Below are 25,402 nucleotides of genomic sequence, written 5' to 3' on the forward strand. Positions count from 1 at the left end.
TCAGTAAAGATAGTTTTAAGTAATGTTGTAATTCGTATTCATTTTGGTTTACAATTTTGCTATCAATCTTAAAAGACAATTTTCCAGAGACAGCTTTACATATATATTGTTTATAGTTGTTCATTTTTTTTTTTTTTTGGATAATGTTCTTGTAACTTTTTATCTAAAATTTTGTGACATATATATTTAATCTTTGCAGCAACGAAGACAGTTTTGTATTCCATATCTTCCAGTCTCTTATTAAATTTTAACACTATATTCGATACATAAAAATACAATGGCTATTGTGTAATTCACATTAAACAGCAACATTTGGTGCCTTTCTATGTACGCCTAATTGAAGATATGAGAACTTTACACCCGTTCGGCCCCTTCCAAGTCACATGAATTAGGATGATGAGAGAGAGAGAGGGAGAGGGAGATAAGAGGGTGGGTAGGATTGTGGTTGCATCATTGGAACGATTACATTGCTTGTTGGGCCGGTCTAGTAGAGCGGGGTTGATTTATTGCTAAATTGGTTCAAATGTACTTGAGGACAGTATACCGACCCCTCTCCTTTTTTCATTATTTAAATTATCCTAAAAGTTTTATGACAATACTCTTCGTTGCGAAAAAAAAATACCTTAAGGGTCCTCCACACACCTGGGAAAACTTCTGCCTACAGCTTATTCTTCTAAATCACTTAAAAGATGTGGATTTTAAGCATGTATTTGACTTGAAAATGACACTAAAAATCTCACTTTTTGGGGAAAAATCAACTACCGCTGTTCATGAAAATAAAAACCCCTTCAGTATTCGAACTCGGAATAGACTGAAGGAACATCCACTGCGCCACAGAGACAATAATTGGTTGTATAAAGTGTTTCAAAATCCGCTAAAATCGCCTTGTTGTGACGTACTGTCATAAAAAAAGAAGTCACGGGGTGTCGAGGATCCTTAAAGATTTTAAAGAATGGAAATTCATTCTTTCTCTCTCTCTCTCTCTCTCTCTCTCTCTCTCTCTCTCTCTCTCTCTCTCTCTCTCTCAGCGGATAATTCTTTCGCGAGTTATCTCCCTTAGTCCACAACGTTTTGAACTATTGATCGGGTGCTCGACTGGAGTACCCGACGTTTGATATTGAACACTTGTCACGTACTCGGCACTGCGCAGAAACAACGAAACAGCAGAGAATCCCACGGGCATACAAAATGATCTTCTAATCTGTATAATTATGGACTGTATAGCAGATTAAACTAAAGCGGTAACAGTGTATACTATACTCTAATAATCGCACGAGCCTGCATGCACTGTCAAAGCAGTGGTGGTTTAAATGGTCTGGAACCTTAATATTTATCTACTGACACAGCGCTCTTGGAATTTTTATACCTATTGTTATTGACCATATCGAATGTGTATGGGAAATTCTTCACGCTCCCCTTTGGAAGTATGTGCGCACGTGTGATTTTGTTACAATGATGCGGTGTTTGTTTAGCTCTTTGGGATGATCACTATATTTAGGAATTATTCATTCCTGGGATTTACTATATCAAAGTGTTCAGTAGTAGTATAGATTAATTCTTCTAAGAGATATGCCTGGTGACAGTGTCAAAGTAGCTGTTCGTGTCAGACCATTCAACCAGGTAACGAGTTTTTGACTGCTTTTTTTTTTCTTCATACATGTCATTTAAAGATTAGTAGAAAATTCATAGTACTTGGAGAAATTGTCCTGCCATAAAATTCTTACAAAAATTCTCAACATGCTGTAGGTTTAAATATTTCCTATCCCCCTTTTTAGCAAAGTAAAGAAAAAGACAGACTATTAATTATTACTCCCCATGCCATTATATTAATTTAAGAAAACAAAAACAACACTGCACCAATTCAGGCCATCTAAATTGAAAACACAATGTATTCTGTAATGTAGCGTTATTACGGTATTGGATATAACTGATTTACTGATAACAATTGGCACACGTACGATACATTTACCATTCCGACAACTATTATTTTTTTTGAACCAGGAAGGTATATCTACATTGTAAGTGTATATACAGGTATTCTATCAACTCAGTGACCACAACAATCTGCTTTTTAGAATTTCAATATTATCTCCAGGTGAATCAAAGTTTAACAATAATCATGATGACAAGCCAACATAGGTGGTTCAATATCTTTGTGTTCTTGAGTTAAATCACACATTGGTAGGTTAGTGCAGCCAAAATAAAAGGATTTAAACAAAAGGATCTGCATACATAATCGAACTGTTACAGCAAGGTACAAAGGATTTTAACAAAAACAACAACATTTTGTTTTTTGATGATTTGGTAAAATAATCTTTCGAAAACTTGAAAACATGATTTTGTGAAACATATTGTTTAGAAGAATTAAGATGCATTCTTAGAGTGCAAGTGTAATTAGGAATAAATTGCGAAGAATGACCTTGAGTCAATTTTGCGCAATATTTTCAATGTTATATATATAGAAACAAAGTAGTTTTGGTAGATAAATACCTACATGTAGATTAGTAAGATTATAACCACACTTCAAAGCTATCTACAGCTAATCCAAAATAAACATTTATTTAGCAACACAACAATGCCACAATGCACTAGTCCTAGCCCATTCTTTGTTAAAATACTTAAACTACATTGTTATGTACGGAATCTACTTAATAATGTAAAGCCTCAGTCTCGTTTGTTCTGAGGTGTCAAAACCAAAGAGTTGGTCGGAACAATTGTATGAATTCACAGGTAGAGGCAACATGACCCCCTACATACTATATATTGCAATAATTTTTCTTCATGTTCCAACTTTAACATTTATAGCTTTTTTAATATCATATGGAAATGATCCGTTACATACCACGGAAAAAAAATCTGAAATATATATTTATAAAAATAGAATATTTTCAAATACATGTTCTTTTTCGGTGCTGAAAAGTTTAATAAAAATAATTGTAGGATTATCAGAATACTTTGTACATGTGTTACCATTTAACATATACCAGAAAATCCAAGGAGGTATTTGTCTGGCTTAAGAAGATTGAAGTAAACCAACTACCCAGTAACTGTGAAGATTAATGCATGCACATGCAGATCGTTTAATAGTAGGCTAAATGCCATGTGTATTTTCCTGATAAAAATAATGAAAGTTTTATAATTGAATACATATGCAAGAGTGCTTTTAAAAAAAAGGGGGGGGGGGTGCATGATTCCTACTGGAAATTTATTTGTTAGTAAGATAATGCTCCAGACATTAATTTTATTATTGGTCAGGGCTAAAATACTCTAATTAGGAGCCATATACATATAGTGATATTTATACAGGGGATGAGAGATTGACCATAAAGGGGGATAACTCTTTGACGTGTAAAGAATGGCGTTGAAGTCCATCAATTTAGGAATATTCGACAATAAATTCCATTGTTTTATGTTTTACATTCATTACAATCATGTATGTTTAAGTTTTATTTTATACACCAACCTTCCTCTAATATTGCAGAGAGAGAAGAATGCTGGCTCCAGTTGTATCATTTCTATGAGTGGAGATTCTACCACAATCAAAAACCCAGAAAATGGATCCACTAAAATGTTTGCCTTTGACTACTCCTATTGGTCACATGACAGCTTCCAGGAGAATGGGGAGGGTGTGTTTACTCCGAGGTCTGGCTCCACTAAATACACAGACCAGGTACAGATTCCTGAATGCATCAATATTATTATATAATTGTAACCTAATTTTTTATGGGGTGCTTAAATATTGCTAAATTTTGTTGCATTCAATCTTAAATGCACCATAAAGAAATTAATCCCCAAAACTGCATGTGTTTGGTTTTGTTCCAAAAGCAATCAATTCAAAATTTGCAAAACCAATGGCACCTATACATGTATATGTTTCAGAATAGAATTGCAAAAAAAATGCACCTACAGAAAAAATCAGTCACACAATGCCTTTTAGCACTGTGATCTGTGAAGTATTTTGATATAAATTATCATAAATTCTATTTATGAAGGACAGGCCTTATAAAAACTGTATTATTTTCAGAGTCGGAATAATTTCAATATCACGTATTGTTTTGACATCATCAAACTTTAATATCATATTTTATTTCAAAATTCTAAGTATTTTTGTCCATGTGTACCGGTAAATAGTATTATATCAGTATTTTTGGTTTAATTTTCAGAGACGAGTGTTTCAGGACCTGGGGCAGGGGGTGCTGGACAATGCATGGCAGGGCTACAATGCTGCCCTCTTTGCCTATGGCCAGACTGGGTCAGGGAAGAGCTACTCTATGATAGGGTACGGACCAAACAAGGGCATCGTCCCCATCACTTGTGAAGAGCTGTTCAAAGCAATAGAGACCAATAAAGACAGCCAAAAACAGTTACAGGTAGGGGCATCTGTGACCATTTGGCACTGAGAAATGAGGAAGTTTATATCCTCGACCTTGATTTGAATGGTTAGGGACACAGGGTAACAAGGAAATATGGGTTTATCATTGATTTTGATTTATATGGTGTAGGGACATAGTCAATATATTTCCCATTAGGTTGTTTTATAGCATAAGATTAACTTGAGAGCTTGAAGGATATTAAAGGTGCCATGATGTTGCAAAATGTTTCACATTAACGTGAAAAGCTTCATTGAGCAAAAGGTTTTCTTCCTGATATTGATGAGGACTCCAAGATGGAAATGTCTGTTTATGTAAATAATTGGCAATCTTAAAGAAACACATTTATTTGGTAGGATTTCTTTATTTTTAAAAACTCAATATAAAGTGTTTCCAAATTGACATTCTAGCCTACTTGTGAAAACGAAGTATCCATGGAGGTACAAGTGATTGCAACAATTATACCATATATGTTGTTGTCTGCTCCAATCCTAGTTTAATTGCATTATAGTGCATCGGAAACATCTTCGCAGAAGATCCAAGAACTATTGCATGCCCTGAACAAAGAAAAATCGCATTGCATGGATGAAATGTAAAACCTGAATTTTTCTTTCTCCTTTCTCTTTTGCCTGTCTTGAAACGAGGATAAGAAGATTTGAAACATGTATGCAAATTGTTGTGTATTGTGCCAGCCAGTTGGTGGCACTTTTCGTAATCAACTCAGTCTCTTTAAAATTAAACACCTCTCTGTTGAATATATCAGCAACGCTGTCTGTTGCCCAGTCACTAGCCTGTGTCTTGGTTCCCTCCTTTCCTCTTTCCTCTGATTTATTGGACTGATATATCCTCTTTTGATGATGTGTTTCTGTAAAGTCCAGCCTTTATTTCAAACGTTCCTTTGTACATCCTGTAGACGTGACTTGTACAATAAAAGTCCCTCCATATTTTGTTGCACAATTGATTTAATTTATGTTTGTATTCATGCATACTGAAAATGTTTTGGGATTTGGGGAGAGGGAGAAAAAGGGGGGGGGGGGGGGGGGGGTAGTAATAGCAGTATTTACCGGTAATTGAAATGGGAATACCTGGTGAATGTACTGGTAGTAGTAGACAATAGGACAGATCAAATTGCCAAGTCTGAGGATCAAGCATTCGCATGATTGATCAAAACCAAATGAAAAGGTTTTTTTTATGACCTTCCTAAAGATTAGAGAATGCAGAATGGCACTTCTGTTTTCAGAAATAAAATTAAGTAATAGTCTTATTTAAAACCTTGATCTAGCTGTCAAGAAGAATATGAGCTACCCAATACCCAAAATATGTCAATGGTTGTCTTGAGATAAGAGGTTATAACAAAAACAGATAATTATTTTTTTGTTAGTGCTTGAGTTGCTTTATTAAAACAACCAAAGAACGTACCTTGGGACACAAAGAAAATTAAATTCATGCATATTCTATAATAATGTTAACATACAATGTATTATCATTTATTAAAGTCTGTTTTATGAAATCAAGTTTATTAAATATCATTTATCATGTTGACCTGATTATTTTCATTATAATGCTCCTTCTGTTGATCATAGAATCTTTTTTGAAACCTTTAAACTTCATCAATGACATTTTTCCCCTTCTAAACTTATTATGCTTCTTTAAAAAAAAATCTGCATGTAATCATAGCTATTTAAAGCAAGAATGTTTTAAAGTTAAAAAGAATTTATAGTGTTTTTAAGATGTAATTTGGTTCATGTATTGGTTTGAGGGAAAATGAATTATTATCTTTCCCAAATTATTCACAAACATTAAATATCTTAAATTGCAAAAACATTAAATTACAAAATATATTTTAATTACTTTGCAAAGTTGTATTATCTAATGATACTTTCTAAATTACTGTATATTTTTTTCATTTTTTTAATAAATTTAATATGTTCTTAACTTATAGTTGAGCTCGGATGCATCATATAATTAGTACGACAATGTCAAGAAATAAGACAATTATGTCAGCTTGAGAGGCCATCTTTGTGATCAGTTTCTGTAATTCTGTCTAAGGTATCCTTCAGCATGCTGGAGATCTACAATGAAAAAGTCAAGGATCTGCTGGTGAAGTCAAAGCAGGCCACAGAGGGCCTTAAAATCCGACAAAATCCGCAAGCCGGATTCTATGTGGATGGACTCAGAGTAAGACCTGACTGCTCAAACTGACCTTCTAAGACTGTGACAATAATTATCATAATAATAATAACAATAATAACAATCCATTCAGTATGTTGTACATGTACCGGTAACATTCCAGCAACAAACACAAGAACAGGAGTACATCATGTTTTATAACATTATAAAATATGTACCAGTACATAATGACATAATATGAAATAGTTTTAAAACTTGCAGTGAAGAAATATTCCAAACAATAATTAAATATGTGATGTCTGACACAGCAATATGTAATAAAACTTTTTTTTGGTTTTATTGGTAAGAATGTACCAGTGAGGAATTACAAGGAGATAGAGAAATTGATGGAGCAAGGAACGGTGAACAGAACCACCGCCTCTACCAACATGAACGCCACCAGCAGCAGGTCCCACATGGTCATCACCATCCGATTCAATCAGGTAATTCATCATCATCATCATCATCATCATCATCAATGCAACAGAATTCTCCTTCTCTTTAATATTTGATTACATTTTTAAAGTTATGATCTGAAGGATTCTTAAATCAGAAAAAGGTATATGTATACACGTATACAACTATATAGCCATCATCTCAAGCCACGGGTTTTGTGTCCATGTGGAAAAAGAATGGACACAAAACCCGTGGCTTGAGACAATGCTATACAGCTATAGTTTCCATAAAATCTAATTGAATGCAAAAACGAAAACGCACATACCCCAACCCACCCCATGTCAAGGACATGGATAAACTGAAAAAGAACGCCCTTTGTCTTGTAAAATGCTAGCTAGCCTTTCCGATTTTGTTGGGAGAAGACAACTATTTGTGATGATTAATGTCTAGAGGACTTAATATGTCATGGATTTATTGTTAATCTTTGAATGGTAACCAAGACACTGAAATGCGCCCCTGTTATTATGTTTGCACACTCTGGCTGAAATACTTAATGAATTATGCAATGATTTACCTTTGAGTAAAAACATTTTATGAGGCATTTTTATAAAGAATTTGTTTCTTAATTGCCAAGGAACCGATGTGTCTTTATGGTATGGGAGAGTGGGGAATATGACAAAGGATGTGGCAATCTCTCGTAAACGGAAATTACGTCTTAGTGCGGCAAAGTCATTTTTATTATTAGGCATGTCTCCCCGCACCAGTCACAATGGGTTTATTTCATTACCCCCTGCAGGTAACATAAGTATGGACATTAAATTACTTATGGGATCGGAGCATTCTTCCATCATAACTGATAAAACAAAATGTTTTTTTAATTTAAAGGATATCACTTCAGGTTTCCAATCCAAAATGTGTAGCTAGGCAACTTAAGGACTATAGAGACATTGAGAAAATCTATGTATTTTATTAGAACAACTCTTGAATTTATTATGATATGAGTTAGTCTGAATTATTAATACATGTAATGATTTACGCAAACAGAACTACACAAGAATTTCTAATCATCTGAATTGGATATAGAAGTTTGAACGTATTGGGGTAGTGGTGTGATAGAGTAAACGTTATAATGACCATGAAGTGGTCTGAAGTAGTTTACAACCACTTATCACAACAGACAGAGACCATAAAATCATCCTTTGTACCGAACCAAGTACTGAGCCAAGTCCCACGATCTGTTGGTACTCGGAGCCACTTGACAGCTCGAACAATTGATAACTGAAGAATCCATCATTGTTTCGTTACATTTGTCAATCAGACATCGTAGGATATTGAAGAAATTATATATTACTGTTTCTTATGTAAGAATTGTAATGCTTTGATGAAAAGTCAAGACAAAGTTAAGACAATTTTTTTTTTTAATAGAAAAGATTGTATTTCATACGTAATGTCACAGAGGGGTGCAATATAATAAGTGTTGTAGTTACCCGTTAATTGTTATTCAGATAAAGTTGGTCCAAAGGTAAATAGAGTTTTTTGCAAAGTGTGTAGAGGTAGACTCATTGTCTTGGAGTTAAAGTCCCGAAAAAGTCTCAAGATCAACCTAAAGATTTAAAAAAAAAAAAAAAAAAAAACAAGGCTGCGCGCCTGCTATATATGATCTAAGCACACACTCGGTAATTTATTCAAAAGATGTGGGGCTGAGTGATTTTTTTTTTAATGAAAATAATGAGTGCACAATTCATTATTTATGTAAAATGTCATTTGAAAAAAGACTCAAAATTCTAGAAGGTATTTTTCCAATATTATCGGAGATATGTGGATGCAAACTTACATAACTCAAGAAGTGTTTCAGAATTCGCAATGATCAGTCATTTTCCAAAAGGCTGAACAGCCTGATAGTGTTTGACAGAAATGGGAGAAATATGGTCCATATCTCTGATAGCAATGTTTGTTGTGGGATATAATGGGTGCTGCAAGTTTGCCCGGCAATTGAGTATCAAATATTGTGATTGAAAAAGAAGTTCATTCAATTGCAGCTTTAAACAAATTATTGAAATCAGTTTGATTGAGACGGGAGGTGCATGCATGTTTCGATTTGATCAGTAGTAACTATTGTAAGAGTTACGTCAAAAGGAAGGAATGAAAGTGTGCTTAACAACATGCATTGTGCCAACTGGTACAATGTCAATATATACTGGTACACACAAGAGAGAGAGAGAGAGAGAGAGAGAGAGAGAGAGAGAGAGAGAGAGAGAGAGAGAGAGAGAGAGAGAGAGAGAGAGAGAGAGGAGAGAGAGAGAGATTAACATTTCATTCCTATGCTCTGCCATGCATTTTGGGTAGGACATTCAGTGTTTGTTCCCTTCAATTCTTCTGTCCCTAAGCCCACCAATCAGACAAAGGAGACTCTCTAAGGACTGTATATATTATCTTACTTAATGACCATGTCTCTGCTCTTCTCCAATTTAAATTCAATTTTCAGAGAAAATAATGAAAATAATGTACCGAGGTAATATGATGGAACCAACATGTTGTGGATTGGATTCAATTTGTACCGGCACTTTAATAAGATTTTCAATTGTACCCTATCTGACCTCGGTCAGACTATAAGTTCTGGATTATCTGTGAACAGTTTATTGAGTGTGGAAACTTTAATTCAAGACCAAATCCTGCTTATTCAAATATGGACGCACATCCTTTGACCTTTGAACAAAGTTCATTTAGTACAGATTGAACATTTTGGTACAGGTATAAGGTATTCTTAATAAAGAAACTGAATATTTCTACAAAGCCCCTGCCCCCCCCCCCCCCCCCCCCCCCCCCCCCCCCCCAATTTAGAAATAAAGTCCATTTAAAGATATTAAAAAAAAAATTAAAAAGGCAAATAAAATTTTTTAAGAAATGCCACACAAATGTATCATGATATACTTTCCATTTCAAATTAATGAATTTTGGATACTGTGTTATGTGGTATTACAGCTTGTTGGGGATCAATTTTGAAGATTTTGTGGTAACATCCCCTCATAAATAAATTTCCTTATTCAATATTGTTACCATAAAATTACATATCAATGGTTTCAACTTATATTAAATTAAAAGATACTGTTAACCAACTTTTATTCGCGTGGGAGAAATTTTCTTGAGGTCCGTGAGAGCTACCCAGCCTCCTTGATATATAATTGTACTAAGAACCAGTACATATTAATACTATTAATAAATTATATATTAATATATAATAATAAGAACCTCAGTATATTCATAAATATAGCCATATTTTGACAGGTCATAAGGAACGCAGGGGGTGAAAGTAACACGAGAAGCAGTGACATTAACTTGGTGGATTTGGCAGGAAGTGAACGGGCCGACTCGACAGGTGCTACAGGGGATAGGTTAAAGGAGGGCTCAGCCATCAACCAAAGTTTGTCCACGCTCGGAAATGTTATTAGGTATTACACTATCCAACACTGGGAAATGTTATCACTTAAACAATATCATACACTGGGAAATGTTATAAGGTATGACACTATCCAACACTGGGAAATGTTATCACTTAAACAATATCATACACTGGGAAATGTTATCCGGTATGACACAATCCAGCACCAGGGAAATGTAATCAGTTAAATACTATCCAACATTGGGAAATGTTATAAGTTAATCACTGTCAAACACTGGGAAATGTAATCAGGTATGACACAATCCAGCAGCAGGGAAATGTCATTACATGTAACGCTATCATTATTTGGAAATATAATCAGGTATGACACTATTTAATACAAGGAAAATATTATCAGATGAAACACTATCAAAATTGTGAAAATGTATTGATACTAATCAGGTACATGTATAACACAATCCATTATTGGGAAGCTTAATTGAGAACAATACTAGCCAATTTAAGGGAAATGTAATCAGATGTAACACATTCAAAAATGTGGAGATGTAATCAAGTAAAACACCATCCAACACCAGGAACTGTTCACATTTGTTACTATCCAATGTCAAGAAACATAATTAGGTATAACTTTTGAGGTACATTTTTGCAGCAAAAGAGAAATGCTTTCAGGTATTACACTATCCAAATAAAGGAAATGTAATCAGATATAACACAACACTTGGAAATACATATATAATCAGGTATAATGCAAATCAACATTGGGGAATGTTAACGGGGTATTCGGTATGAAACTATTTAACAGCAGTATCTGTAATCAAGTGTAATACTTTCAAACATAGGGAAATGTAAGATGAAACACTATCCAGCACCACGAAATATGATCAGGTATTAAACTATTCGAAATTGGGCATACCAGTATATATTATCAAGAACATGTAAATGAACTCAAATTCAAACCATGATTAGTGTATGCCATTATCACATAACATGTATATGTTTTAAAACTAACAGTCTATATCTATACTTTGTTTTTGTTTTTCTTTTTAGTTAAAAAATGTTTTACATTTTACGAAAATCTTGCTGCTAAATGGTACTCTCTAGGGAGATTTTAAAATTGGGGCATGTACTGTAATTAACTTTTGACTTTAAAATGTTTTGTTTCAGTGCTTTGGCAGACATTGCTGGGGGAAAGAAAAATGTATTGGTCCCTTATCGAAACTCTGTTCTCACCAAACTCCTACAAACGGCCCTCGGAGGCAACAGTCGAACCATCATGGTAACTTTTCATGTATTGAATGAAATTAATGAAATTACCTTGATGAACTCGTAAGATTGATGCAATGAAAAGGCAGTAAACTTTTAAGTGTATCAGAATTAAATGGCACACATCCTGTTCCTGTGAAATTTAAGACATTAATCAGTTCCATTACGATCATTGAAGTATGGATGAAATAGCTTTAGATTTGATTCCTGAGAGAAATAACTACGTAGAATAATGGTGATAAATAAAAGAGGTAGAATAACATCAGTAAAGTCATGTTAGTCTAAAAAAAAAAAAAAACCCTGCAAGTTCTTTGACATTTGATTACTTTTCTTGAGAGTTTGATAATTTGTTTCAATCTGGTATAAACCTCTGCTATCATAATGAGATCTGATAGATTGGAAGAACTTGAAAAAGCATGAGGTTTTAATTTAATGAAGCAGAATAATTAAGATGCAAACTTGGATTTACATAGTCACACAAAGCTGTAAATATTGTCACTGGAGGTCTAAGATATTATCTTGCTGCCCATTTTAATATTGAATATGGGAGCTTGAGGTTAATTCATTTGGAAATTCAAAATTTTAAACCACTGGTTAAGGTATTTAAAGGAATTAACTGAGAAAGGGGCTATTGTAGATGCTCATAGGCTTCCCTTATAAAGGGAAAGGTTATAAAGGAAATAAAGGCATGCAGTATTGATGACGATCGACCCACTGGGTACTCAGTCTGTTTCTCTGTTGTCTGGACAACCTAATGCGGCCATTTATTGCTATAATCACCGGTAGCTCATTAGTACCAGTGACTGGTCTTAAGATCGGAAAGCAGCCGTTGGCATCAGAACCAAGTAGAAATAGCGGGGCTGATATCAAGAATTCATGCTGTATTTTTAGGGTACCCAGTATCAGTAGTACTGAATCTGCTACTCTTACTTATTTTATTGATCGAGATTGATCTGCAACCCAACGCAATTTCCTGCATGCTTGTTAATACAAGTAACGGAACTATTCAGAGAATATTCAGGAGAAATTTGATAAACATAATCAATTAGTAAATATTAAAACACACTCTGTGATGATGATAATAGCAATAACAGCAAAACAGCACTAGATGAACCTAAATTAAAATTTCATTTGAGATCCACGGCCCATATTCTTTTAATGGACATTAAATATTGATGCTTAATACACATGACAATTGATGCACAATATTTCTTTTGTTTATAAAGTACCAAAATGGAAATAGTTAATCATTATTTATTATTTCATATGAATATTGTAGATAGCTGCATTAAGTCCTGCTGACATTAACTATGATGAAACATTGTCAACACTACGATATGCTGACAGGTAAGGTTGCAAGAGTTGTCCCCCTGAAAACAGCAATGACTGAAAGATGAAGTACAATTGTTAGTAAAATGTAAAAACATTTCAGATAAATTGATTGATCCTTTCAGAACTACAGTATGGAATAACCAAAAAACTGCAGTGCATTGTAAATATTTTGTTTTGTTAGCTATCATATTAATAAGGACACATGAAACTTTCCTCAATTTTTTATCACTTTCCTTGATATATTATTCCAAATTTATTAAAATTTGAACCTGTTAATTCCCAAAAATTCAGAGTACATTACCAGGCTATTTTTGGAGCTAGAATATTTAGAATTCTACTTAAAATAGCATGCAAAATGCATTTGAATGCTTATAAATGAAGTCATAGTACATGTATATATTTTAATTGAACACATATTATCTAAATAAAAAAGTATCATATGACAACACAAAAAACATAATTATGGAATTTCTTAATTGAAATTTTCACATTGGGGAGATAGGAAAAATAGAAATTAATGAAGGTAGGTTGCGTCTGACCTTAACTGTTTAATGATCAGGGCCAAGAAGATCCAGAACAAGGCCGTGGTCAATGAGAGCCCCACAGACAGGCTGATCCGCGAACTGAAGGAGGAGAATGCCAGGCTCATGGCAGCCCTCGGCAAAGGCGGAGGGAAAGCCGACGACTCCGAGGGTGGGAACATCATGTTATGTCAATGATACATCACAAAATTTTATAAATATAGATCTATGACCAACTTAATTTCATTAACGGTAAAGAAAATTTTTGATAAAAATATCTTCAGTTGGTACTGTTTTTGTCTGTTCATTGCAGTAGGGATAAAAATATTTTTTTTAATGTGGCCTCATACAGGAACTACCGTACATGTATTAAATAGAATGCTTTCAATTGTATTTCAACAGAACTGCAGAGACTTCTAAGAGAGAATGAGAGAAGAATGGCAGATATGGACAAAACATGGGAGCAAAAACTTGAAGAAGCAAGGTAGACTACTGGGTCATGTTTTTCCCTTTCTGATTTGACTCTATATTTTTTTATTTAGGGGGAGTTAGAGAGACAACACTGTTGACATTTTGTGTAGGAGGGAGTTGGAGAGAGGACATTTTACAGTGTATGATATTTGTCTGTAGAGGAAGTGGGAGAGAGGACATTTTACAGTGTATGATATTTGTCTGTTGACATTTTGTGTAGGAGGGAGTTGGAGAGGAAACTTTTTACAGCGTATGATATTTGACTGTTGACATTTAGTGTAGGAGGGAGATGGAAAGAGGACATTTTACAGTGTATGATGTTTGTCTGTTGACATTTTGTGTAGGAGGGAGTTGGAGAGAGGACATTTTACAGTGTATGATATTTGACTGTTGACATTTTGTGTAGGAGGAAGTGGGAGAGAGGACATTTTATAGTGTATGATGTTTGTCTGTTGACATTTTGTGTAGGAGGGAGTAGGAGAGAGGACATTTTACAGTGTATGATATTTGTCTGTTGACATTTTGTGTAGGAGGGAGTTGGAGAGAGGACATTTTACAGTGTATGATATTTGTCTGTTGACATTCTGTGTAGGAGGGAGTTGGAGAGAGGACATTTTACAGCGTATGATATTTGTCTGTAGAGGTAGTGTGAGAGAAGACATTTTACAGTGTATGATATTTGTCTGTAGACATTTTGTGTAGGAGGGAGTGGGAGAGAGGACATTTTACAGTGTATGATATTTGTCTGTTTACATTATGTGTAGGAGGGAGTTGGAGAGGAAACTTTTTACAGCGTATGATGTTTGTCTGTTGACATTTTGTGTAGGAGGGAGTTGGAGAGAGGACATTTTACAGTGTATGATATTTGTCTGTTGACATTTTGTGTAGGAGGGAGTTGGAGAGAGGACATTTTACAGTGTATGATATTTGTCTGTTGACATTCTGTGTAGGAGGGAGTTGGAGAGAGGACATTTTACAGCGTATGATATTTGTCTGTAGAGGTAGTGTGAGAGAAGACATTTTACAGTGTATGATATTTGTCTGTAGACATTTTGTGTAGGAGGGAGTGGGAGAGAGGACATTTTACAGTGTATGATATTTGTCTGTTTACATTATGTGTAGGAGGGAGTTGGAGAGGAAACTTTTTACAGCGTATGATGTTTGTCTGTTGACATTTTGTGTAGGAGGGAGTTGGAGAGAGGACATTTTACAGTGTATGATATTTGTCTGTTGACATTTTGTGTAGGAGGGAGTGGGAGAGAGGACACGGAGGAGTAGATCATGAGGAGGAGCAGGCAGAGTGGAGGAGACTGCCCTACTTCACCAATGTTAACGAGGACACACAGCTCTCTGGGGTCATCAAACACTGCCTGCGTGTAGGTCAGTGGCTAATTAGAAACACTGTTAAACCTTTTCTTGCTATAATGTTCTGGTGCATAAACACTGTTAAACCTTTCCTTTATATAATGTTTTTATGATTAAGGTAGAGTACATGTATTTATAAAATAAAGATCCAATGCAACAGAAATGATTTCTAATATCCTCTTATTCAGGAGAAACAACCTTTGGTAAAAGTTCTACAGCCACATACATCATACGAGGACTGGGGTATGTAAATCTTACCTTATTCTGAAATAAGAAGAGCTACCGGTACATTCATCCGATACATTAATTTATATTGCCACCTGTGCTAATGAAGTTATTTTCATATAACTAGGGATTGAGTGAACTGACTTTTTCTTTCAGAATACAGGAACAACATGCAATTATCAAAAACAGTGGTTCAAAGGTTACCATGGAACCAGTCAAAGGAGCCAAGATTTACGTCAATGGGATAAAGCTCAAGGCCAAGCAAGAACTCTGTCACTTGGTAACTTAAATTTGTTATAGTAAAGTATCGTTACTTGTGATTGTGACAAAAGCAACCTACTGTTTAATGAAGGAGCAGTAGAAAATCCTATTCAGTAATTTTACATTTATTTTTTATGTGAACAAATTTTTAATTTTACAGAGCAGAATAAAGTTTGGGTCCAGTTGCTTGTTTTTGTATGTGGGGCAAGTTTCAGAGAGGAAAGCAAATGACGAGAAGGAGTACGATTATGATTATTTCATGGCTGAATTGGCGGAGCATCGAGGAGTGGCCATAGATTTGCAGACGCCGAAGATTAATGAGTCAATGGAAAATCTCAAGTCCTATGTGTTATTCCAAGAGTTCATGGACCTATTGCCACAGATATCTGAAGCTAATGCAATTAGTTTAGAATTAAATAAGGTAAAAATGATGATATTAATTTTTTTTTAATTACAACTGAGTTAATTACCACCTCTTGCCATTTCATAGTTGAAACATGTCAGTATTTTAGAACCTTGAGTTTGGTCAGTTTATTTAATAAGTCATCATTTCTGCCAGCCATTGCTTAATCTGATCGAAGGTTCAAACAATCGTGATAGAAATTAGATTATATAAAACTTAAAGGTTTTCTCCATTTCCAAAAAAAAATCTTGTTAATTGTAGGGAGTGAAATTTGAGGCAGAAATTAAAACACCTGCTAGTCATGATGCACTACAACATGGAGGAAAAGAAGTTATAATTCAAGTTACAAATGAAAAAACAAAAAAGGTAAACACTTTATGTAAAAGAATCTTTGCCATTTATGTAGACCAGAGATGCATGGATGATGCATTTCGGTTTCATTTCGTGGTATTCAACCAATATTTACTAGATGAATTAAGCCATGCAGGAGAGAGAGAGAAAGAGAGAGAGAGAGAGGGGGGAGAGAGAGAGGAGAGAGAGAAAAAGAGGTTATTTAATGACATAGTCAATGCGATCTACTACATACTGACGTTTTTCAGATGAATTTTTATACAAGTATAATGTAACTGACAGGTTTGGATCTGGTCAAAAGAAAAGTTTCTCCACCGTAAGGATCTGATGGAAGAGCTCTACTGTAGGTACATGGATGGGGAGAGTCTTCCTATGGGCAGGGACACAGACCCGTTCTGGGATCCAGTGGAAGATATCTTCCTAGGAAGGTAATTTTTGAAAGAATATTTCAATTTTTATTGTTCCTTCTTAACTAGGGTTGGACTATTATTTTACTATTATGTGAGCACTGCAGTAGAGTTGAATGTGTAGAGTACATCCAGTCTCCGACTGACTCCGTGGTAATGTTTGGAAATCTCCACCTTCCACCTCATAATCTTTTGTCATTGTAGCTGCCATATAATGTTACAAAGTCTGTCCTACTGTGTGGAAATAGATGAACACTTTACCTTACACAATTACCATGGGAAGGAAGAAGCTGTGATGAGGGTGAAGATCTTCCCACTGAATGACAAGGGAGAATATCTGGGAGATGAAAGTATAGTAGAACCCCGGGAATTACTGGGAAAACCGTTTAACTTTGAGATCTCCATACCTGAGTGCATGGGAGTGCGTTGGTGTTCAGAGGACAGATCTAGAGGGGTCTACTGCAAGTATGTACCATTGGTCAGCCTGGCTATTGAAGACTTTAGCAATTCAGATGATTGGGATTCAAAGTTTGTTCAATTATCTAAAAACTGTATCATTAATGGTGGTGCATTTCTATAACTACCGATAATAAAGTTCCTTACACTCAAGAATCATCCTGAAGTCCTTTCAGATGGTTTACTTTTTCCTGTAATTTGTATGTTAATTTGGTCATGTTTATGCTTAAAATCTCAAATTTATGCTAGATCAATTTCAAGAATGCATCCTTGGATTTAGACCATACAAAAAGAAATACATATGTATCATTGTCTAAGTCTAGAATTAATACTCAATCAGTGTTGTTCATTAATCTAAGAAGCATTGACATGTATTTAACTCGGCATGAATACACTGTTCTGATTTCAGGTTTACCATCATCAGCAAGGAACCAGTGAAGAGTCAGACAGTGTGGGGTAAGGGCTACTGTGACTTTGGTCTGAAGCATCGAGTCCGGGAGAAGAAGGTCACACAGGAGTTCATCAACTACCTACAGACTCACTCCCTGGTGGTGGAGCTCTGGGGGTCACAAGGTACTCATCTACCTGGATCTACCTGGGTTTTTACCTGCATATTTTTCTGTTCTCCGTGTCAAAGATGGGTATAAAATATTTCATGAGATTTTCATAAGATTTCCATAGTCACTGTGCTATTCTTTTGGATTTATTTTGCAAAATTTTGTTAATACAAAATTTAGAGTTTAATCAATATTAATTAGACTTCAATTTATATGAACTAAGCCACCTGGAGTGTTATAGCATGATAAGTATTGATGTCAAAGCTGTACTTCTTTTGCATGGCTTTCATTTAAGACAATATGAAGAGTATTGCATGTTTGTATCAAATATTGCTCTTCACATGTAAGTCAATACTTGCTACCTACTTGTGTTCATGCACCCATCCCTCTATGATCAAATTAGGTTTGAGAAGAAATTAACCGAAAAAAAGAGAAAATAAAAAGATTATCAAAACTACATGTTTTATCCTTGTTGGTCAAAAGCACGTTGAAATCCAGGCTTGTTTTTAGGTGGACCATACCAAAGTTCATTTATGTAACCACAAAGTGTGAACATTTTTATATTTATAAGAAGCGATAACTCTCTGCAACATGCAGCTTCCGTTGTCATTGAATTGCACTTCTTGGGCAATATATTCATGAACATGCAATCATGCTTTTTTTGCAATTCAATTTAAAAGCTGTAGTCTTCAGCATACTATTAGAGGTTCAGAGTGATCTGAATAATTAACTTTAGACAAATTCTAAGTAATGGTCAATAAGGAAGGTTTAAGTGAATCAAACTCTTGCTGCTGCTTGCAGAAATGGCCATGCAAAAATTGACAATTTGAGAATTTTTAGATATTGATTAAATCTTTACTCTAGTGTTTAGTGTTATGCTTTGTTTGGAAATTATTGCAATTCTATACATTGTGTAGCAAGATGAAGAGTAATTTACAATTTAAAAGAAATATGATATTACAGTAAGTATTCTCATGCAGCTATAATGCTTCTGATCATTATAAATGCAATGCCAACTCAGCATTTTAATCGCCAAATGATTTACAAGTTCCATTGTCCTCGCTACATAGTATGTAAAACCCTGCTATAACATTCTTCTCCCTGTATAATGTCACCATATATATAATTATGTTTGAATCGCCATGGTACTATTGTTGGTGTTATTGTAGAATTCTTATTTTACGCAAGCACTTAATTCCGTGAATCAACTGTTTTCCATCAAATCGCGAGAACATACAATTTTTATTATAATTTTATGAAGCTTATGTTTGTCTAAAAAATAAAAGCGAGATTTTTAAGTTAGCGAGATGTGTTTCTCATGATTTTACATGGGTATTAATTCCTCGCCTTAAGTTATGAATTTACAGTATAAATGTGCAATCTCTACAGGTATCTGACTTTTAAAGGTCTGAATTATGTTTTGATCTGCATGTTAGTCCTTAAATTTTATGTGCTTCTGATTTTCTAGAAAGCATTACTGTGGATAATTGTGTTACTGAATAATGCAACTATATGCATGTACTATGGATAGCAGTAACTGAAACTGGTAAAATCTTCATTACATTGTGAAATTATTGTACTTAAAACACAACAACTGATTTTTTTTTTTTTTGGCAGTGAATGAAGAGGACCAAATACATCAAACGTTTAATGGAAGCAATGTAAATAAATTTGAAGATTTTAAATAATTTTAACTACATAAAAATATTGCAATTTGGACTCAGTAAAATATATACATGTATTGACTTCAATGACTCACAATATTATACACTTTTCATACATTGTAGGGTCATGCACAGTCTGATGATGTTTTTTCACAACTGAAAAATAAGGTAACTGAATCAATCTATGATTGTATAAATGGTATCCATTTTTAGTGTATCTCTAAGTCCCAGTGTCTCAGAAAGCTACTTGTATGTCATAACCCTTTTTTTCCTTAAATTTCTAGGATTTAGAGATAGAGCATTTGACAAAAGATTTGGATGCCATGAAGAAAGATAATTTTAACCTGAAGAAAAAACTGGATAAGCAACAAACTCAAATTGACATGAAAAAACAGAGAAGAGGTTAGTATATATGTAACTGCATGATAGACACGTACAACAGTGTGATAAAGCTTGAATATATCCAATCTCTGATGAATCATTTTTTTCTTTGACCTATGCAGAAAACTTAATGTAATTTATAACATAAAACAGGAGAGTTTGATACTCAACAGTATTGCCACCTAAAAATGGACAAAGTTAAAGTTGGTCTACTAAGCAAATATCAATTTATTTGAGTCTTTGTACTAGAAGTACTAGTATCTAAAAATTTTGGTAATTCCCGATGTGATTAAAACCGACAATAATTTTGTCTACAAATAACAGATAAATAAATACTGGGTACTTTTTCATTGGCATTTCTAAATTGACAATTTTGTTCTTTATTTATATACAGCCTGCAGGGTCAAACTTCTCAATTAAAGAACTTGTTACTGGAGCCTTATTTCTTCAATCCCCATGCTTAAAAGTCTGTGCCGAGTCATATTTTTGTCCTTTTCAAAATCCCTTTTTAAATCCGAGATGGGTGTGGAATTGTCATTTTTCTTCATACCATAATAAACTGATAATTTGATTATATAATCACAAGGTTTAAGCAGTGCTCCTCCAGTTGGTGAGTTTTGGTGTTTGAAATAAGTGTAATATATACTTACTGCTTTCATTGATGTGCATTCTTGGATGTCTCTACCATATTAACCATTTGAAAGATCAGTCATAACAAAAATGATGAATTCTTGTCTTCTGGATTTTTTTAAAGTTATTAAAAATCTCTATGTTTATTCTTTGGAAAGGAAGTGTATATATTAATACTTAGTACGAGTTAATTTTCAGCATCCAAGGTTTCTTTTCAGTATTTTACAATTCTCTCTCTGGAGTATTTACGTTACAATAGAGTATATGTATTCACAGGCTCTTTTGTACATTTATCTTTACAGTAGATGTGTCACAAGGTACTGTGTGCTGAGTTTAATATTGTGGGGTTCTTAATCTTCTTGTCACCGTAACCTTCACAAATTGTCAATCATTGATCTTGTGATTTTGTTTTGATATTGCTTCACTAAACAGAATTGGTGTTATGATTCGGGAAAATAATAAAACCACATACTACTGTACACATATCGAGTCTTTAACCATGCATAATAAGCACAATGGAAGATGGTGGGTTGTTAAAAAACTGTACTTACATGGTTTTATAATACTAAAATTGCAAATTGAATCCGTGCAGATTTAATCAAATTGCCAGCACCAATGTTAATCCATGGATTGAAAAAAAATTCTTCCACATTTCCTAAAAATATTTACATATAATTACACATAGATAAACATATTTATATACTTTCACACATTTTTAAAAACTTTATGAATACTGGTAAACATATTAATTTCAAAAAGTTTGAGCAAGATATAGTACAATATCCGATAGATAACTGAAATTGATATATGGCATCTATAGTTTGTAATTATTCTGAAATTATCATCACTTCTATTTGAAGTTATTAACCAAGTGAATAAATATACTGTATTTTCATTCACACAATTTTTGAAACTTTCAGTGTAGTGTCATGTTGTAAATTTTGAATTTACCGGATGGCAGTAAATACAAAATACAGGGGTTTTTTTTCTGTTGCAGCCAGTACAACTGATGTAGGACTTGATGCAGACTTGGCCCAGGCACTTAGGTTGTTCTTCAAGGATGTGAAAACTGTGCAAGGACAAATCTCAGAAATCAAAGAATATGGTAATTATAGAGAACCCCTAGTGAAGGGTTATTTATTCACCAAACTAGGGAATATAACATGAATTAACTTAACTATGTTATTAATTACATTTATTAATTATGATAACTTACATATTTAGTGTATATATGCGTGTTAAGCTTGTTAGATATTTTTTGGGTTTTTAAAAAAATAAATATCATTATAAGTTAAACATTGATTCAAATTAATTAATCGCAGCATAATGATAAATGGTGCTTTGAAGTTGTATCGTAGTTTTAAATGAAAATGACCTCAAGATTTTAGTATAAATTCTGTTATAGCCTTTGTCTATGTTTTTATAGGATACTAATTTTAATTAATTACAGCTAAAATGTCACAACATGGGTCATCGGACAATGGTAATATAAAGAAAGCCCTGGGCAAACAGGAACAGAAACTTCATGAGGTGGAGAGCAGACTGTCTGGCTGTGTTGATTCTCTGAAGGAAAGTGTAGCCAACACGCTTCGGAAAGCAAAGAGATGACAGGTCGCTTAAAAGATATATATACTATCATTTGTTAAAAATATTTGAGTTGCCCCAAAGTCATAAAATGGCATATAGTAAAAACTGTGATGAACCAATATACATGTGTTGTCTTGTCCACCATCATTGGGACATGATTCATGGCACTGAATCAAGAAGGACAAAGATTGGGTTGTTAAAACAGTATTAATACAGATATCTAAATCAAATATCTATCTAAAAGTGTTCATATGCATTTTGTCTCAAATCTTTTATCTATCATTATATCAAATGCTTCAGAATCAAAATAGATTAATCTGTTTGGGTTTAAGATGAAGAATATGTCAGATTTCACTAGATCCTAAAAGACAGAAACTATTGAGAGTTTAATACAGGTTGTTAAAATATGTACTTTAGTGTGTTGATTGTTGAAACTGCCATATGTGTTTTCATAATGCTTTGTATGGTGTCCATTTTTTGTTTAAATTTATCTGGAGCTTCAATGTATTTTAATCTGGTGCGTTATTTGTGTATCCATAGTGAATCTGCTGATGATTTGATTGGTGCAGAGATAAGATATGTTTTTTTTTGAGAAAGGTTTTATTGTAGATTTGGTGAATAGAGATGACTGATTGTGCAATATGTTGGGCTGTTTATAATTACGTACGAGGACTCTCTGACAAGAAAGACAACTCTTACTGGGATTACTAGGCCACTTTTAATACATTGTCTGCTTGACGGTGCTTTGAATGGACTGACAAAAATGGCTCTAACTCCAAACATCATGCAGTGATATTTTTCTGAAATCCCTGCTGGCAAAACATTAAGTTGAATTAAATTTTTAAAGGAATTTGATGGAAAAATATTATTTTTTCTAACTTTACAGACTTTTCAAAAAGTGTACCAGTAAATACCAATTTGGAAGTTGGCAAAATAAAAAGACTTGGTTTGTTAATAAAAGGGACTCTTTTTTTTCTTCATTGAAAATTTGTGAAATTTAGCTTGCAAGGAATGCTGATATTATGTGCATTTTCATTTCTTTTGGAAAATCATTATTCATTTCAGTTGTTGTTAGATTATTGATAAAAAAAACCATGTACTTTTGTTTGGTCGAAAAGACAGTTAACTTTTGCATTTGATGCAGTTTTCCTTTAGAGTACAAGAACTGATAAATTTTGTTAAGGCAACATTAATTAAGTGACTTAGTGTGAGAATGGCCATGGGAAAGTTGGGCTTTATTCCCAAAATTATTTTTGCTTTTTGGTAACGTATCTATTTGGTTAGTGATATTACATTAATATCCATAGATTGGGGGAACAGGTCTCTCAGAGTCAACAAAAACTTACTAAAGAGTTAAGATGGATTATGAATTAAGTGGGCCACCTTTCATCCATTTCTGTCTACTGTTTACAGGGAAATATTCGCCCCCGCTTTATTTTCACTTCTTTTGCCCTCTTTGTCAGCGAGCGAATTCTAATGTCTCGCATTATCTCTCTTTAAACACAACTGTGTCTGGGCGAATTCAAGACGGGGAGAAACCGTTTGCAAGTGTAGAGGGACGAAAAATTACACTGGGCGAAAATAACCCTGTATACATACAGTATTAATTACATGTATAAGGCATAGGAGCTGCTTGTTTACAATATACAGGGTGCGTTTTGACTGTTGGTGTACAATTTTCTGTACAAAATGTGTCTGTGCTGAACTAGTCGTGTCTTTATTTTGTGTTGTATTTATATATTGTATATAGAATCGGAACATGTACTGATAAATTAATTGATACACAGAAGTTTTATTCTATTTGTTAATGAGTTTGAACACCTGTGGATTGTTCAAGTGTAAATGCACAATTTGTATTCAGCAAATCTGAGGGAAATTAAAACGAAAGGAAAAGATGCTGTTGTTTTTTTGTGTTTTTTTTAAAGTGATGTTTTTAGGCTTTTAAGGCTGAAAATATCCGAAATTCTACAATCAACTGCAGGCTATTGACAAAATAGATAGCAAGAGGCCATTCGAGTGACTTGAAATAAAAGGAGGGCCATATGCTTGCTTGTTGAATATTATCCCCCTTCAGTTCCTTAATCCCATGTTAAGAATGGCACGCCAAATTCACAAAAATGTGCTAAACATATACTCCACAGCTGATGAACTAGGTATATTGACTGTAAACTATAGTTTACGATCTGTGAACTTTAGTGAACGATTTGTTAACTATAGTTTCCAAGTTTACGAATGCTAATCTTAGTTTATCTGTCTGTAACTAAACGTTAACAATAGATCTTGCAAACAAAAATATATATATTCACATCGGTAAAACTATATATAATCTACATTCACAAATTGTGAAACTATAATAATTTATCAGATAACGCTAATTATAGTTGTTAACCACAGTTTTCAAATTGTGAAACCGTATTTATTAGATGAATTATGTTTAAAAACGTCGCAAATGAGGTTTGATGGACTAGCTAGATGTATCATGTAGTAGTAAAATATATTGCAATGGTCCTTTTCAATTGTAACAACAGTAATTTAATATGAATTTCCATGTATGACTAAGTGTTGCCATGGTTATTGTCGGTGAAGATGTATGGAAGACCAAACTAGAGCCGTAAACGAGCCCGAATTGCATCTCAAAAGCGAAAAGAGACCTATCGGAAAACGACTTCAATTATATAAGCGAACGAGAAATGTTTGAGGAGTTTACTCCCGATCAGTTAGCGTATGCAAAACAAAGTTAAGTCTGCCCAATTCAATGTGTATCTTTGTACGTAGTTGGAGAAAAATATAAACTATAAACTAAACTATGTAAAAAAAACTGAAGAACAAACAAAAAATTATACATGTATAAGAATATTATGACATAATTATAATTACATGTATCTCACTGGGGTATGGAGTCTGATTCAAAAATAATCTTTGAAACTGAGCCAAGCCAAATGTATAACAGATAGTCGGACGGAAGATTAACATGGAAAACACCGATACCTAACTGAACCCGTACATGTAGTTGAAAATTATGAATGTTAGAGTTTTCTTCAGAAGGAGAAGTAACAGAGAAAGTACTATATCGCGTCATAAATATGTTGGTTTTTTTTTTTAATAAATTTGCTTTTTTGGTCCTTTGTAACTTTTACTTTCACATTCGCATTAATAAATGATCCACATAATTTTGTTTACATATCAAATCAAT

At 33.9% G+C, this 25,402-nt stretch overlaps 2 protein-coding genes across 7 annotated transcripts in view; one reads left to right on the top strand and one right to left on the bottom strand.

Annotated features, from left to right (window-relative positions):
• The window catches only part of LOC128175244 (DNA repair protein RAD51 homolog 2-like), a 33,253-nt gene extending 11,640 nt beyond the window's left edge, over positions 1-21,613 (bottom strand). The window contains exon 1 of the mRNA XM_052840733.1: positions 21,174-21,613. The gene's annotated coding sequence lies outside the window, so the exon portion shown is untranslated. The remainder of the gene's footprint in view (positions 1-21,173) is intronic.
• Positions 1,093-24,105, top strand: LOC128175243 (kinesin-like protein KIF28P). Of its 6 annotated transcripts, XM_052840726.1 has the most exons (26): positions 1,093-1,620; positions 3,482-3,670; positions 4,164-4,370; positions 6,420-6,548; positions 6,848-6,982; positions 10,221-10,384; positions 11,500-11,611; positions 12,878-12,945; positions 13,490-13,623; positions 13,854-13,935; positions 15,169-15,302; positions 15,476-15,530; positions 15,669-15,792; positions 15,934-16,194; positions 16,438-16,542; positions 16,810-16,955; positions 17,139-17,399; positions 17,800-17,963; positions 18,458-18,478; positions 19,565-19,608; positions 19,735-19,779; positions 19,896-20,013; positions 20,579-20,602; positions 20,925-20,939; positions 21,620-21,727; positions 22,073-24,105. In XM_052840726.1, exons 1-26 carry the CDS (start codon positions 1,570-1,572, stop codon positions 22,228-22,230), a joined length of 3,054 nt encoding a protein of 1,017 aa, XP_052696686.1. In that variant the 5' UTR covers positions 1,093-1,569; the 3' UTR covers positions 22,231-24,105. The 6 variants fall into 6 exon arrangements, with proteins under 6 accessions (XP_052696686.1, XP_052696687.1, XP_052696689.1 ...); XM_052840727.1 differs by lacking the exon at positions 20,925-20,939; XM_052840729.1 differs by lacking the exon at positions 20,579-20,602.
• Positions 24,106-25,402: the final 1,297 nt, after the last annotated feature.

Source organism: Crassostrea angulata, chromosome 3 (genome assembly GCF_025612915.1).
Source record: "Crassostrea angulata isolate pt1a10 chromosome 3, ASM2561291v2, whole genome shotgun sequence".
Classification (NCBI taxonomy): domain Eukaryota; kingdom Metazoa; phylum Mollusca; class Bivalvia; order Ostreida; family Ostreidae; genus Magallana; species Magallana angulata.